The sequence below is a fragment of the Phyllostomus discolor genome, chromosome X, assembly GCF_004126475.2.
Source record: "Phyllostomus discolor isolate MPI-MPIP mPhyDis1 chromosome X, mPhyDis1.pri.v3, whole genome shotgun sequence".
In the NCBI taxonomy this organism is placed as follows: domain Eukaryota; kingdom Metazoa; phylum Chordata; class Mammalia; order Chiroptera; family Phyllostomidae; genus Phyllostomus; species Phyllostomus discolor.
Genome location: NC_050198.1, coordinates 1,141,475 through 1,159,188, shown reverse-complemented (window position 1 = coordinate 1,159,188; position 17,714 = coordinate 1,141,475). Strand labels below are relative to the sequence as shown.

Sequence of the window (17,714 nt, the reverse complement as noted above, 5' to 3'; positions counted from 1 at the left end):
CTTATGTGGACTCACATTGAACAGTGCAAGTACAGTATAATTACCAGTGAACATAGGTCTGTGATTTCAAATGTGACATTGTTTATCACCCTTTATGTCTGAATTTTGATTTGAAAAATGTGGCAACTATTAATGTGTCTGACAAAGTGAAGATTACTTCCAAGTAATCCTTTGAACTTCCATCCTCAATTCATGTATCAAGATAGGTGGTTATGGAAATAGAGCCTGAAAATTAGCTTGTTAGATTTCATTTTCCTTTACCCTTTTAATAGATGAATTGCAAGCATTTCCTGCTTAATTGGAGTTGTTATTGATTGAGGTTGAGCTCTTCAGATGACTCAGACCCAATGTAATTAAGCATGAGAGAGAAAAAATTACATTATAGCCAGTCGCAGTGCCAAAATAAAATTAGACAGTTGATGAGTTTTAAGTCAGCAAGTAGTTCAGGCATTATTTGAATCAAAAGAAAATTCATTTAATGTATAAAGTCACTGTAAGCCACTATGTCTTTAAGGGTTTAGGGCTTAGACGTTGTGTTTTACTTTTGAACTGCCTGCTTTTTGAACCCAGGTAACCTTTGGTAGAATGTCTTGGTAGCCATTTCTTTATTTTTGTTTTGTGTTGTTTCTAATTCTTCCTCCACTTTATAATGCTTATCTCCTTTTGGTGTTTGATTGTGTTCATTTTTTAAAAAATAAGTTTTGAGATTTTACTTTTTCATACTTTCTCTTTTTTAAATTTTTAAAAAGATTTTTATTTATTTATTTTTAGAGAAGAAATGGAGGGGGAGAGAGAGAGACATCAATGTGCGGTTGCTGGGGGCCATGGCCTGCAACCCAGGCATGTGCCCTGACTGGGAATCGAACCTGCAATGCTTTGGTTCGCAGCCTGCGCTCAATCCACTGAGCTACGCCAGCCAGGGCGTGTTGTTCATTTTTGTTCCTCCTAAATCCAGTTTGCTCCTTTTCCTTCACCCTTCTTCGGTCAAAGTATTTCTTTGAAAAAGTCAAGTGCATATAAGCTGATTTCTACTTGGGAAAAAGGGGACCCAGCAAGATCCCCCTCAAATGGAACTGAAAGGAGGTATATCTAGATTGAAGCTGAAGAAAGGGAGAACAAACTTTTAAATAATTAAATTTGTTCCTGATTACAGAAGTAATTCATGTTTATTGTGGAAAAATTAGATCTTCAGACAAATAGCCACATCTTCCTAGTTTTTTTCTATGCCCATTTATGTGTGTGTTTCAATTATTTACATGTTATAGTCATGTATAATATTCACAAATGATGTACAGCCTTGATATTAAACTTTAGTTTCTCACATTTTCTCCACTAATAAAGTTTCTTCTAAACATACTTTTTATCACAGTATTTTTTTTCAGATATACAGAGGAAAATTTAACTGAGATCCAATTTCTCACTGATATAGCTAATGCTATGACCAACACCTTTGCACAAATCTTTCCATGCATTTTGATGACTCTCTAAGGGTAATTCATAGACATGTACTTGTACTCTGGAAAAAATTATGCATATGGAAGACCCTACCAACAAAGAGGGGATGAGAGCAGAAAAGATTTCAAATTTATTAGTGACATGGGAGTGATTATGGTGAGATGAGATTTTCTTTGAGGTGTTTTACTTAACTTCGTCTGTCTCTTTAAACTTAATTTCAAAGGCATAGCACAGCTTTGTAAATAATCTACTTTTGATTTGTTATTAATTTAATAATTCTTTATATTTAAGTTTGGGTTTATTAATGCATTTATGATCAATACCGCTATTTATTTCAGCCTGAACTTTGAGCCTTGGTCATTAGTATCTAGTAATTTTCTTCCATATTTGATTTAAATACATGCGATATTGGGTATCTGACTAAGCCTGAGTTTTAATGAATGAGAATTGCTCAATTTTATTCAATTTACATCAGCTGTGTTACAGTATGTGGTGACATCCGTATGCCAGAATTTTGTCATTTGTGACCATCTGCCACAGTTGGGGAATCAAGAAATAAAATAAGCCCTGGCTGGTGTAGCTCAGTGGACTGAGTGCCGGCCTGGGAACCAAAGGGTCTCAGTTCAGTTCCCAATCAGGGCACATGCCTGAGTTGCAGTCCAGGTCCCCAGAAGGGTGCACGTGAGAGGCAACCACACATCAATGTTTCTCTCCCTCTCTCTCCTTCCCTTCTCCTCTCTCTAAAACTAAATAAATAAACTCTTTAAAAAAGTAATAAAATAATCTCAAAGTAACTGTGGACTTTCCAGAATAACAATTCTAAGGCCAATACCCTTTATTTTGTTAGGGAGAATATATATACAAAATAAGGTACACAATAGAAGGTTTTAATACGCATTAACCAAAAAAAAAGAAGAAGAAAAAGAAGTGATAGCTCAGAGCAGAAAGGAGCAGGTACAATGAGAGAGTAATATGGGGCAGTAAGAAGCGTAAGAGCCTTATTACCTCTGAATTTCCAAGGCAACACAGAGTAAGTCTCATTCTGGACCACCAGGAAGATGCTATCTTATGGCTAACATACACTGTTTAATGTGGTAGAACAATGTTATTATAGAAAACCACCATGAGAATGATTATATTAAAACATGTCTGGACATTTAATGTGCAAGTGTCAGTTTCTTGTTAAAATTATCTGTGCAGTATATCTCATTCCATGGTGACTAGTCTTCACACTCTGAAGAGACTTTTTTCTTGTAATTAAAAAGGTGATTTGAATGTGTGTGTACACATACAAAGATACCATTTAAATTATTACAAAGAGACTGCTTTGTTCATGACTTTCCCAAATAGAGAATCCCCTTCTATCAGAAAATGAAAGCAACTCCAGGCTGACTCCAAAATTTGTGCTCTTTCCAGTGTCACAGACAGTCTTCAAGTAACATCATCACTTACACCCTTAATATTTTTCTCAGTAGGAATAAATGTAATGGCAATACTTTCATGGGCTTTGGAAGACAAAGTATGTGGGGGGCATATATTTTGAAGAATATGCTAGGGTATATATTTTATCTGTTTATCAGATTTTTTTTTCAGGAAAGTCATTGACTTTCAGTGATATTCAAGTAATTCTCTTTATTCCTGTCCATAAGGAGAGAAAGTTTGCTATAATCATACAAATGATGGGGATTCTGATATGGTATCATGACCCACTAATCAGTTATGACCCACAATTGAAAAACACTACCACAGAAATAGTGTGTCATCTACCTAGAGGTAGATGGCTCCAGAGTTGGTTAGTTTAGGGACATGATAATGCCATCAAAGACCTGGGTACTTTCCATCTTTCTACCTGACCCTCCCTGTCACAAGATGGTAGACAGAGTTCCAGGCATCACATCCTCAAACAAATACATCCAAAGACAGAACAGTACTTTTTCCTGGTGTATGTGTGTATATGTATAATGAAAGGGTAATCTTTTTTTCCAGAAGCTCCTTCTTTCCCAGGAGACTTCCCTATTGGCCTTATTCATTGTTCGGGTTACACCACAACTCATTCCTAAATTGATCACTGGCAAGGAGAATACATACTGTATTTGGTATGAATATGGTATGTTATGGTAATACATGCCATAATTCACATGGAGGAGTTAACATTCATTCCCTGGGACAGGGGAGGAGGCCCATTTCTCCTGAATTTGTGGAAAGCCAGTTGCTGGGATGAATTCTAGCTCTGCCAACAGGGAATGAGTGGTGAGGAAAGGAAAACTGTTGGACAGCTAGCTCATGATGTCTGCTATAGTCACCAGAGCATTTTTGCTACACTTCTGTTATAGTATTACTGCCTTTAGGCCCTCTCTTATTATTTGTGAGCTTATTTTATTCCTTTGGTAGATACTAGATTACTTAAGGTTGTGGACTTACTATTTTCACTAGGATGTGGAATAGTCTCTTGTCCTAGAGGGTGATTAATAAATATTTACTAAGTTGATTAGACTTGCCCCATAGTAATTGATTAAAAGCTTTCTTAGTTTTTATCAATCTAAATGCTTTAAAATTGAGTTATTTGTTTGAATATTGACACCCTCCCAGGAAAGTTATGTATATTCATTCCAGAAACTGATTAAGGGGCCTTAATCATAAAAGTACTGGAATAAAGTTACTGTGGGTGCTGTGTAATATAAACCCTGAAAAGAGTGTTTACAGTTTTGTGTGGGTGGAGGAGGAAAAGGGATTCATATAATTAGGAGTGGGAAAAAAATCTTGTATTGAGTCCATTTTATGCATCTGTTAACATTTTGAAGACTATACAGTAGAATTTATATTATCTTAAGGATTATGAAGTGGATGAAATGACTTATATGTTAAATCAGTGTGATTATTTGAAGCTCCATTTAATAAAAGTTTTGTTAGGAAAGCTAATTACCTCAATAATTTAAAATTCAGTATGTTATCATCCATATCACATAATTTCATTTAAAAATCTGTTTCAGTAAAATGAGATCAGAAGACCAGATTGTACTTACTAATGTGGTATGAATTATAAAGCCAGTGTTCCAAGTCTGAATTTGTTTTGTAATATAAGCATTTTTGAAGAGCTTATTTTTTAACATAAGGGTTTCTTCGTATAAACTTCCCTTTATTTGGTTCAGGTTCAGAGACAGTATATAACTTTTCACTTTATCAACTATTATAACTAATATATAAACTTCTGGTTTTAAAAAAGTTTGAGATAGAATATTTTACGTTTCTTCTAAAAAGAAATATAGTACTCGTTTGCCTGCAGAATGGTCAATTTGTATGTACAAATGAGCAGTTCCTACCTTGTTCAAGAATAGCTAATTATAGATTGTTCTCTCAAGTGACATGAAATTTTAAATTTAATTCAACACAAAGATACGAATAATTTTTAAAACATTTTTTATTGTTTGCTAATGATACTTATTTTTAGTTACAGAATTTGCTAAGTGATGCTAGGCACAAATCACTGTGTCATTCTAAAAGCAACTGAAGTATTTACTTCAGTTCTCTTCTCATTTTCTGATCTTTTAATCCTGAAAGAGAATAGCAAAAGGAACAATTAAAATGATTTACAAATATTCTTACTGAGTACCATTTATAATAACACATATAGCTTCAGTTTTGCCAAAACAATGTACAGCCATTTAGATTTGACTCTATAATTTTCAAAGTTTTTGTTACCTCATTAACATTAGAAGTGAGGTATTCAGGATGGAGACTCCTGCCTTCAGGACACTTAACACTATTATTTGATAATAGAATAACAATTGATACCTTTTATTGAGTACTTCCTGCTTGCCAGGCTCTGAGTTTATGAATTTATTTCCCATAAAACAACTCTACAAAGCTATCAATATATATACTCTATTTTACACAGGAGTTTTAAAAAACTTAAACTACTTGTCTGGCTACCTTTTAATAAATAGCTCTGGCAGGGTATGAATACTTTATGAAGTACAATTATTAATAAAGAGATAAATAAATGTATTTTCTATACAAAGAGGAAACATGTACCTTAGACTAGAATAATCAACTATAAGTACCAGATTATTTGTGATTGTGAAGCTATATATGGCATATATTATAATTTTTTATTGGGAAAACTATGGTGTTTGTACTTGGGCAGAGTCTTGAAAATTGTCTGGTTTAGTCACTGTCTCTCATTTTATAGAAGGGAAAACACTCATAAATTTGAAGAAACTTGTTTAATACTATCTCCTCATTGAGAGCAGAGCCAAAACTGGAACCCAGGTATCCAGGCTCCTCATCCAAGTCATTTCCACCTCACCTCTTGGTGCTTCTCAGTATAAAGTCATCAGTAGCATTTATAACTTATTACATTTGAACACACACATACAGTAGAATTATACTATCTCATATACACAGAAGTAAGGGTTTATGAATATGAAAAGGGTCATTTATTTTAAGTGACTATTTCCCATTCATTTGGAAGAATTTTCTGTAATGGAGGAAAATTTTGTACTTGTGTGAAAATTTCTTGCTAAAAGCTTAATCTGTAGAACCCCAGCACTGAAAAGGTATCTGATGATCTGTATGGTTTAGCTTCCTCCAAGTTAGATTGAAAACTGCTTCACACAGGTAATCTTCCTGTAGATCTTTAAAAAGATTTCCCACCTACCAATTCAAATATTTGTATCCCCTCACTCTTAAAAAATCACCCTTTAAAAAAATCTTCAGTGCAATTCTAGCCTACTCTTTCTAGTCTAACACTTGAAAGATAAGGAGAACAGATAATGGATTTCAAGAATATATATTCTTGGTAGGAATTAAAGAATTTAAACCCAGTCAGTTAAGGCTATGGTCTTAATGGCTAAGCCATGTAGATAAACTTGTTGATAATGTAAAGTTACAACATATGTTTGTACTAACAGAGTCAATAATCTGTAGCTACTGATACTGAAGAACCTGGATTGTTTGAGAACTTAGAACTCTGGAGGCCAATTTTGTTTTACCGTTTTCACAGGTGTTGTAGTGGCTTCAGAATATACTCACCACTTCCTCCCGCTTGGTCTTGTCTGTTGCTGGCCAAGCTTCCAGAGGCAGGTCAGGAAGCATTGGGGGCAGGGGCTGCATGGGGAACATCGGAGGCAGAGGTGGCTGTGGTGGCAGGGGTTGGATGGGGTGCACGGGTGGCTGGGGCTGGATGGGCTGGTGAGGCTGCGGCTGGACGGTCTGGGGCTGGAAGGGCTGCTGGGCAGGTGGAAGGAGGTTTGGCTGGTGGTGTTGGGTTGGAGTCATGGAGTGTTGGCCAGGAACTGGCATCATTGGTTGCTGGGGGGCCACGGGCTGCTGAGCTGGCACCACAGGGATGTGGTGATGAGGCTGTAGGGCGTGATTCGGGGGATTCTGCTGGGACAGCACGGGAATGATTTGGTGGTGCAGCCATCCACCCATGGGTTCGTAACCATAGGAAGTGTACTGGTGAAAAACAAAGAGTCAGGTTTACCATTGGCTCCATTGACTTCCAGCTGGAGAAGTAGCAATGTTGTCTTTGCCATTATGACAATATGAGTATTTATTCATTTTTCCCGTGCAAGAATTTCTAGCTGTGTATACAGATAAGACCTTTACAAGCTAGACTTCCTATTAGTGTCTTATGTGGCATAGATATGTTATTTCACTTAAAAGGGAATTGAAATGCATGCTTAATATTTTAAGAGAATAAAGAACAAAATATCTACATACCGGCTGCCTTATCATACTCTGGTACCACTTCAGAGGGGTAAGCACCTTAAGAGAAAGAGACATTAAAATACATTTGTTTTAATGTAGTTACATGAAATATACACTCAATAATGCAGTCCTATTAATATTGATCATCTGAAAATATGGGTTCCACTGAAGAAAGAACAGGGTAAACATTTTTTCAGGTGCTTCTTGTGTGTTAGACACTACATCACATCCATCAAACACACAGTTTTCATGTTTTCTCATATACACTCAGGCAAGTATCATTACCCTCACTTTTACAGACAGGGTCATGGAAAGTTGAATTTCATGAGCTTGGCTGAGGTTACAAAAGTAGTAATTGTGTTTAAGTCCATGGCTCCTGCTCTTCTTTGCAAGAGCAAAACAAAACAGAAAAATTAATGTGACATAATCATGTTATTTTTATATGATGTCACAATTAAAAATATAGGAGACAGAAACACTGTTCCTCATCCTATAAATACAGGTTTTCTGGTCAAATATGTAAACTTTTTAAAATTTAACAGAGTAAGACTCACAGATTATCATCTGAATCTATGAAAGAAGTAAGAGTTTCACTTCTTTCCTAAACAGTATATATCTAGGTAATTTCAGGTGCAGGGACTCCTTGATATAGTGCTACAGCATTTGATATCAATACAACAAACAATTATTAATTTTGCTCAAGATATACTTGACAAAGCATGTTTTATGTTGCTTGACTATTTTGCTCCCCAAACAGTTATTTTGAAGTGTGGGTGTTATAATTGCCTCCCTTCTACAGATGAGGAAACCAAAGTTCCAGAGAAAGAAAATTATTTGCCAAAGTCACATGGTTAGTATGGGGTTGAGGAGAGCCTCAAACCAAATTTACAGAAATGTCAAGCTTTTTTATTGCTCTAAAGAATGTCTCATAGACTACTTGGTCACTGATCTTTTGGTAAAGACAAGTGAGGAAGACACAAAGGAGTATGAACATACTAGAATTGGCAATTTACTAGCTGGAAAGGATCTTAAATAACTTCTTACCTGTTCCCCACATTTTAGGGGCTAGAATAGAATAAACCTGTTCAGCCAGAATTTACTTTCTTCCCTACCATGCAAGTCCCCCCTAAGTGATAGTTCATGATGGATACTTTTATAGCCATATAAGGAGGAGAGACTGAATCAGAGAGGCCAGGCAGGAGTGTGCTGGGGCAGTGCAGGCTTGAGGCGACTCATCAGGGCTTAAGCCAGGAAGCTGGTAGTGGGAACTGAAAAAGTGGGACTGAGAAACATCTTGAATGAGATATCAACATACTCTTCTTTACAGAGCCCAGGACATTGTTAACTCAAACAATGGTCAAAATTAGTAAAGAGAAAAATTACCTCATAGCTGAAGTTGATATAACCAGGGTGCCCAGGATGAGGTGGTAGCTTTTATAGGGAGGGGAGAAGGAGAAGAAAATGAAAGTGGGAGAGGGAGAGAAAAGGGAAAGGGAGAGAGGAAGAGATTAAGTCAATATGCAATTGTTCACATTAAGAGAGACTGAAGCAACTTAAAAAATCTATATAATGCAGAATATATTTGAGGTCTACTTTTAGTTTGAACATGTATGCTGTGTAGGAGAGGAGCCCTCTTATTTTAAAGAGGTCTAGAACAACTAAAAGACTTTTCCCAGGGTTGCAGTCTATGGTGAGAGACCTGGAATCAGGAACCAGCACACAATTGTCCTCCAGTGATCTTCAGGCATCCCTCCACCAATGTTGTCAATTATTCCTACTCTGTCCCACCCACCATCTTACTTCTTGATGAAACTCACTCCATGTTGGGAAGAGATATGTTTCTCTGACATGATTATGAAATTCCAACAAGAGAATTGTCTCGCAAACTTTCCCTTATAAATCAGGAGGTGGATGAGTGCTTAAGTATCAAAGAGATTCCTCATAATTTGTGTGCAAAGTAACACAACAACAACAAAAGAAATGATTGTGATTGTAACTACATGTGAATGATTGATGAATATGAGAACAAGATGGGTGCAGTGAAATACAACACTATAAATCTCTGTGGAAAATGAGAGTTGATTTATGAAGTTTAGGTCAATTCTTTTTATTATTGTGTCAATGTTTTTATAGCAAAAACATTTGAAAGTTCAAAAGAAAAAATGACCTGAAAAATGATCTAGTCTTGTGTAAAGTGTAGGCCAAGTGACTAATGCCTGCATTCTGGAGTTCTGGTTGGCCATGGAATGGGTGAGAGGGAGAGGAGAGAGAATCATGCAGAACACCTTCCTGAGACATCAAGCTATGTGTCTCTACTCTTAAAATGCTGATACTTAATACAAGGGTTAATTCACTCTTGTCTGAGTGTGAATTATTTTAGTCAATTAATTGCTTTTTCTATACCATCTTGATGTAAGCTGTCAGAGAGTAGGGGTGTTGAATTGAGGAGTGGAAAAAGGGCTGAATTTATAATGCAAGGGTCCTTGGGAGACAACGAATTGCCACAATGTAGGATCTCAGGAAGGCAGAGCACAGAATGTTGATCGTGGGGGTGAGAGAGAAAGAAAGGAGGCAGATATGCATGCTTTGCTGGCTTCTGGTTGTATCAACTGCTCTTTATCCTACTTTGCCTTCATGTGATCTAAGCTCTGTGATCTTTTGTACCCATGTCTTGGAAGAATGGGTCAGACTTCCTGGTCCTTGGTACATTTCAATGTAAAGTATATCCCTATGTAGTGGCATAAGTAGAGTTCCAGACAACCACATAAAAGTCATGTACTTAGCAGATACACCCAAAGGGATGAGGCCTCTGAGAACAGAAAGATTGTTCAAGAAGGGAGTTACTAACACAGAAATTGGACTTTCTGAAGGTTACAGCTGTGGAGTTTGGAGAGCAGGAAGAGATTTGGATACTTGCAAGAAATTGGGTTTTAGACAAAACTGGCATTATCGTAATATTTTCCTAAGGGTGTGATTTAAGCACTTTTCTGGAGGCCTTTCAATTGTCCCTTCCAAAAGTTTCCTCCATCTAGAGATGGGCAATGATAAAAGCTTATTGTTTCCTGGGGAGCTTATTAAAATGCAGAGTCCTGGGCCCCACCCCAGCTGTACTAAATCAGAATCTTTGGTTGAGGCATCCGAGAATCTAATTTTTAATAACAAGCTCTTTAAATTGTTTTTAAACACAAATTTTTTGAGAACATCTGATCTTAATACTGGTTTAAACCCTAAAGTTTATCAACTATGGGGCAGTTTTTATTTCCAAGCTTGTGAAATTGGACATTGACGTATGTAGGGGGTGTTTTACTCACAGGCATAGCGAAAGCTGCTCCCAGGAGGCAGGCAAACAAAATCCAGGTCCCCATTTCTTGATGGCCCTGAAATATGTCAAAACATACTTTCCTTATCTCTTCTCAAATATGGACATAATTAATGCTCCGTAAAACCCTGATAATCCATATTGGTTTGTTGTAGTGGAAAGGATGGGATCATTCTTAGTGAGGTTACTTCATTCATATATGATTTCCAGTTCTCAGCCCATTTTGTTTTTTTGTAGTTACAAGAGTGACAAAAATGCTTTTCCTTTAGGTTGACAGCTGAAACGAGTTGTAGGGACATGAATAATCTGTCACTGTAGTATTTACATGCCATTTCCCTATACCTGTACAGCTTGTAGAGGCATAGAAGCTAAGTGTATCTTACAATTGATGATTAAAAGAGTACAGTTGGCTCTAAAATTGAGGACAGCATCAAGGTGCACAGTGCTTGATTCTTTTAGAACCAAGAGGCACAGAAATGATTTTTTGGTACACTCTACCTGAGTAGACTGTATTCAGTCTAATCAGTACTGACAATGACTGTCTGTTTGTCTTTGACAGTAGCAATACTGTGAAAAGCAAAGCCTGAACATCTGAGAAAAGATATAAATTTGCCAAAACAGAGTAAGGAAGGAGTGGAATTCAGTTCCAGGTGTTCCCACGAATAGAACTTCAGGCAAGACCCTCAGGTAACATCTCTGTGCTCTGGATGTGGAGCAAAAGATGTGGTTCAATGATAAGGATAGGATGGCACTAATATTCTGTGATTATTCCATGAATTTTAAATGACATCTACTTAAAAGATTCCATATTTATAATGTCATATTCCTTTTGTTTGACACTGCATTGTGATTATTCCACAAATAAGACTCTTTCGACATGAAGCGAAACAGGCTATCCTAAAATACACACATCGCTTTGTGGTGCAAATTATTGACTAACTTTGAAAACTGTCAGAAGAAAGACTTTAAATTCTGCATCGGAAGTGAATATTGTGTGTAATAATGCTGGCTATGGAACTCATATTTTCTGCCTCCTAAACCTGATTTGTTTAGAGTTTGAATTAATGAGGAAAAAAACTGTAGTTAATGATTCAATTTTATGTCATTAAATAAAATGATTTTCAAAGTAGTGGATCACAAAGTGTGAAAAATTTTTATCTCATTTGATAAGTAATTAAAATAAATATTTTGCTTTGAAATTTGGCCCTAAAAAGTGCTTTAGGATTTTAGAACTCAAATTTAGAGAAATATACTTCCCTGTATTAGAAAGTAAAATAATTCATTTAATAATCAAAGTCTAATTTAATTATGGTCCAACTGAAGTAGTAACTGAATATAGAGCATAAAGTATTAGAAATTCAGAATACATTGTAGCTTTTCAACATGAAATGTAGAAAAAGAAATAAGCACAACAGAAAAGACACTAAATAATGAATAAAATCTACATACCTTTGAATATATGTCTTCAGAGTAAGTTTCTGTATGAAACTCAGAGATGCTTGATCCTATAGATTTCTTCCAACTAAGAGCTCAATTTATATCACTCACGGCAGCTAGAACAACCAATCAGGTTTCTGAAAGAAAAATGTGTTGAGTATAACTAAAAAATCCCTGTATCATGAATTTTTAGAAGCTATGATCAAACATAAGGCTGTATGTTGTGATTAGTGCATATAGAGTCTTTCATTATGGGCAATAGTAGGTTTAACAGGCAAAAAATTTCATCATGCTGTTTTTAAGTCAGCAAGTAAGTTGACTGCAAATGCTGATATATTCAAATTTACTTTTACAAAGCAGTTATGTCATTGTCTGTTCTCTGGTTTTAGCAAACATAACATAGTTCTATCCAAAAATGTAGATGGTTGAGTAACTATAGTGTAATCAAGATAGCCCCTAGGGTTCCCCCATCTCTTTCAGATCTAGATAAATTGATTCAAACCCCCATTCTGGTAAAACCCCATAGTGCTCCCCAATATTTCCCTTACAGATTATATTTTAGGGATCACTACTGCTCAATTTTCTATTGTCATTGAAGGTATTTTCTCTGATCCCTGTGGCCATTTCTTTAACACCATTCTGGTATCCACCAGAAGAGAGGACTAGGTTTTCTATCCTTGGCCTCATCCTGTAGCCTATCTGCCACCCAATCAACCATGAACTTGAAGTTGTCACAGTAGCAAAACTTTTACCGATGATTTTAAAGACAAGAAATATATCACACACCGGACCTCACACTTAAAACTGTATTTTGATACTTGCAAACAAATATGTATCAGAGGGGACATTGCCTTGGCTCCCCATTTCACGTAGCGACTCAGTTTTCTTAGTATGTTGGCCCTTCTTTGTCCACATCCTTCTGGCCAGATGCCACTTTTTCTTATAAGCAAATCCAAATTCCTGTCTCCCTTTTAGAGCCTCCTAACTGTCCCATTATTTGAATTGTCCCTATGTTCTCAGCAGCCTCTCCTTTGCCTAAACAATAATAACCAAAGCCCTTCTCTCTGTAAGAAGATCTCTGACCTAGATATTAAATTCATGACTTTTACTCTTCTACTTTATTAAAGCATATGGATTTTTTCTTTTATTCTAAAATTGGGTGTGTTAAAAAGCAGATTTGTAAGTAGTGATAAAAAGGTAGCCGGTGAGTTGTCTATCAATAGTAGAGCAATAAAAGAAAGATTGATTATATACCCAGATAATATTGGCATTACAGCCAGATCTCTTGGACTACTTAAATAATAAAGTTTGTACATGTACATGTTTTTATATAGGTGCTCCACATTGGCTAAGTTGAATTCAAGGAGAAAGTATCCATGAAAGGATATTATTAAGAGCTAGAGCTTAGACTTACATGGGTCCTGCCCTCAACTCAACGGTTGAGGGACCGTTGATAAGAACTCATCTATCTGAGCCTCACTTTCCTCATCAGTAAAATGAGGATAATTATAGAACCTAAGAGGACTAATATGAAAACAAAATGAGAGACATGTCTGGGTAAAATGGAAAGTTTTCACCCTCCCCTATCCCATCACTTATCATACAGTAAGTGTTTTATTAATGCTAACAAATAAGATTCTAAGATGATCTTTGGGAATGAATTAGGAAGACATGAATAACCCTCATGAAGAGAGGTAGACTTTTCAATCAGAGACAGAATAACATGGAAGATAATAACAGGCAAAATGTATAAATAAAAGTGAACATTGACCAGAATTCTAAAAGCCAGTTGTGTTCAGAGTTTGCATTTACATATGAATATATTAGTGAATTGTGTATCAGAGGCAAGAAGGAAGTTATAGAATGGATTTTAGGAGAATTGGCATCAGATTACTTGGAGGCGGAGGAGGTGGGTGGTGCACAATAAGGTGCTCAGCAGAGTAGGGGGGAGAGGAAAGGAAAATATAGGCAACATCAAATTCTTTTTCAATCTTTTTTCCCCATTTTATTTGATTAAATATATCAGAGTGCCCGAAAAGGATTCAGGATATTTTTCTACAAAATTTCAGTTAATCTCTACTAATTAAGTCATTGGTGATTTACCAGTGGTCTTATAGTTTTCCAAATTTATCTCATTACTTTGTTTTATATTTCAAGAATGAGAGTGACCCTGTTGCCACAAAGGTCAGCAAGGATCCCTCATTGTGGCATTAATTTGTCTGGTCTACTAGATATTGAGTTATTGCCAATTCACTATATATAGCTGTTCCAGCTTTGATGGTAAATACAGTAGAAATGATTTGATTCTTTCTATTCGTTTTCCCCCACTGCATATCCTAAGTTACAGGGTATTAAAATATGGACCACTCTGCTTAAAATCTCTCACTAAGTTAGGTCCTATGTATGCAGTTTAAAAGTTGCTCAATGTTTTGGGGAAAACTCAAAATTTCAATTGAAAAATTTTTCCTATAACCAATTATTTTATTATTGAAAAGGGTGACTTTATAAAAGAAAGCAATTTATTAGATTGACTATTTTGTTATATAGAGACTATGAAATTTCCAAGATATTTGTGCTCTCATTTTTCTGGTGCTTTGACATCAAATATTTTTTATCTCTTTTAAAAATCACCAGTTTTAAAATGGATCATAAGCATAAAATATTTTCATCTAGGACAATATATCTGGAATAACTGAGAGAATATGACCCTAGAATGTGTCTTCATTCACTTAAGCATTTGTTCCAAATGTATACCATATTTTTCGGACCATAAGACACACCTACGTTTTAGAGGAAGAAAATAGGAAAAAAATTTTGAAGCAAAAAATGTGGTAAAGTATTTAATAACATAAATAGCATAATATTTCACCAATGTAAATGTAAACATAACTCAACAGCAGCATTAACAACAATTATTCCTCACAAATTTGTGTGTGGGGATGCATCTTATAGTCTGAAAATTACGGTATGTTGAATACCTATGAATGTAAGACCATTTGTGTTACTAGAGGGGACAAATACATGTATGAATTTATACTTTCTAAAAGCCTTTCTTCAAAATGAGTGAATAAATGCTCTTATAAATTATAGGTTACCATTCTTGCTAAGAGGACCCAAGAAAGGATTATAAAAACATCACATTTGGGGCACTTTTTGGCCCAGAAACCCTACTCTAAATCCCTCCTGAGGCCTTGTAGGGTCAAGCAGGGCTGCAAAATATGCAATTTGTGGGGAAGGACCTTAGGCTGGGAAGGCTTCTACTCTTTTTGACCAAATCAAGAGCCACGTGATTCCTGTCTGCTAGTGGTCGGAGATGAGGAAAGCATGGGTTAATCCCAGGAAGGACGAATCTACCATCATACCTCCTCACTTTGGCCCAATCAAATATTTTAAATAAAGAGAACCCATGGTAGCCAAGAGCTGAAGCAGTCTTGAGTTCTGAGAGGAAGCATGTCTTAAATGTCTTCACTTCAAAAACAACAATAAATTATACTTGTTTGTGTGTATAGCTTTATAATTTTTAAAAAGCTCTTTTGCCTATTTTTTTTACAGTAGTTATACTTGCAGCTCATCACATTTTGCTGTTCCTGTGCTGCTTATGTAGCAATTTCTTCCTTTCTAATTTGCTGCTTAATTTACAGTGTGCTGGAAAAATCATGTGCCCAAGCTTGTTAGAAGTATGTGTGGACTGCAAATAAAGGGATGCTCTAAGTGGTGTTGGCCCCGAGAACTGACTTGTGAGAAAAGCTTCAAAATTTCAGTCTTATGACATTGATTTCTGACTGCTGAGAGGATGTCTTATTTTACTTGGGAGTTTTCCCTCTTCTTAACTTTCTGGTTTTTAGCAGGAGTCAAGGTATATGGGTGATCTTTGGATAAGTCAGGTGTTAGGAGTTTTCGAAGCCTTTCTTATCATCTATAGGGACTCTGTACTTGAATCTTTTCTTAAAGCAGGCCAAGGATGGCCCAATATTCTGGAATAATTTCAAAAGTGAGTATTCTTAAATAACTGCAGCAAAAGTCAACTTTTAAACATTTCTTTTACAGACATTTACTTGTAAGAAAATATTCTCTATGCTGTTTTCCCCCACCCCTGGAATGGAGTTGGTACCCATTTTAGAACTCAGATATACCACCACTAATTAATTCTGATAAACACACTGACTTTCCTTTGCAAACCCTGAAAGTTAGATATTGTGCCTTCTATTTTCTCGGGAGCTCTTTGGACCTAGAAAAATATCTTTTTACAAAGTTAGTGCTAGATGAATGTGTTGATTAATTGAAATACGGAGATGTTATCCATGACATTATGAAAATATTAAAGTTATCCTTGATTTATGTGGATTCTTCATAGACAAAGAAATATGCAGTCATTTAGGTGGGCCTTTTAAACACCTAAGATGGATAACTCAGCATTGCTGCCAATTGCTCCTATGGATTTCATGCAAATGGCCTCTGATAAGGACCTGAAAAGGGAGATGTTGTAAAAGGTTTAGAATCCATTATCCTAATATCCTTATTATATTTGACTCTGACCTGTTAGTTCAAATTGTAATATACTACAAGCAAATATACTATTATATGTACTTGATTTTTATTTATTTGTACCTGGGTTTATTTGCTTAATATAATGAAACATTATTATTATTATTATTATTATTATTATTATTATCTTAGGATTCTGGAATTCCTTCAACCCAAGGAGTAACTTGAAAAGAAAAACAACAAAACCCATCTTTCATGCATATTCACATACTTTATTGATTACAAATCATCAGGACCTATTTCCAGAATACACTGGAATTAACTATGTTTTGTGACTGGTTCTTTGGAGCTATATTAAAAAAGAGGGATCCTCTACAGGCTAAGGACATTTAATTAGTGAGTAGACTTTGGGCAAGATGAATAAGAAAAGCAAGAACAGAGGTAAGGAACCAGAAAAGAGAAAGGCACATGTAAGAAAAAGAAAATGCATTGTGATGGTATTCAAGGTGGTAATCAAAGGTGATACTGGTTCAGCAAGCCCAAAGTGTCCTGAAAAGAAAAGAGGAAACTTATTAATGAAGCAATAGGAAACAAAATAGCTATGCAGTACATGGAGATGGTCTTATGGTCCCAAGTTCTGAACATATCCCTCAAAGGCCAAAATTGTGACATAACCTGAGCAGCCATTATTGGGCACTAAGTATATATCTAACAGTCATAGGTCTTGGACTACAAGGAGGAACAGAACAGTAATCCAACTCTCAAAGTACTCCCGGCCTCTAGAAGAATTCTTCACTCTGAGATGGATGAAGAATGCTGGGAGTAGGTGTTGGAACAAATTATCCTTCTCACTTTCAGGAAGCTAACACACCCTGTGCCTATATCTGTGTTTGTGGATGAGAAAGGGGTGATGAGGGAGGAGAGAGACAGTAGTGACACCAAAAAGCATCAGGGCCTGTGGTAAAAGCTGGACATCTAAAGTATTCCAATATTTCTTTGGCTGGTTTGGTCAGGGGCATATCAACTGTATATAGGACCACTTCAATCTTTCTACCTGAAGTTCTGTATTTCCTGCTTCTTCAGTGATCGTGCATTAAATGACATGCACGCACAAAGTCATCAAGAAAATATTAAATTATAGCCAGTGTCTTCTATTTCTGAGGACAATATAGATAGAGGTGTTTATGAACTAACTTGTAAAACAAAATATTTACCAATAGGGGGCTAGTTCAAATCAATTATGACACATATAACATTCAAAATGAGGGTATCAGTCTGTATTTGTTGACATAGAAAGATGACTGTG

The 17,714-nt window shown here is 36.0% G+C and overlaps 2 protein-coding genes across 6 annotated transcripts in view; one reads left to right on the top strand and one right to left on the bottom strand.

Annotated features, from left to right (window-relative positions):
• The window catches only part of ARHGAP6 (Rho GTPase activating protein 6), a 465,834-nt gene that overhangs the window by 320,872 nt on the left and 127,248 nt on the right, over positions 1-17,714 (top strand). The window lies entirely within an intron of this gene.
• Positions 6,442-10,954, bottom strand: AMELX (amelogenin X-linked). 3 transcript variants are annotated; one of them, XM_028522676.2, is made up of 5 exons: positions 10,479-10,954; positions 8,551-8,598; positions 7,282-7,332; positions 7,180-7,224; positions 6,442-6,912 (listed from the first exon to the last, which is right to left on the bottom strand). In XM_028522676.2, exons 1-5 carry the CDS (start codon positions 10,530-10,532, stop codon positions 6,472-6,474), a joined length of 639 nt encoding a protein of 212 aa, XP_028378477.2. In that variant the 5' UTR covers positions 10,533-10,954; the 3' UTR covers positions 6,442-6,471. The 3 variants fall into 3 exon arrangements, with proteins under 3 accessions (XP_028378477.2, XP_035873001.1, XP_035873003.1); XM_036017108.1 differs by lacking the exon at positions 7,282-7,332; XM_036017110.1 differs by lacking the exons at positions 7,282-7,332; positions 8,551-8,598.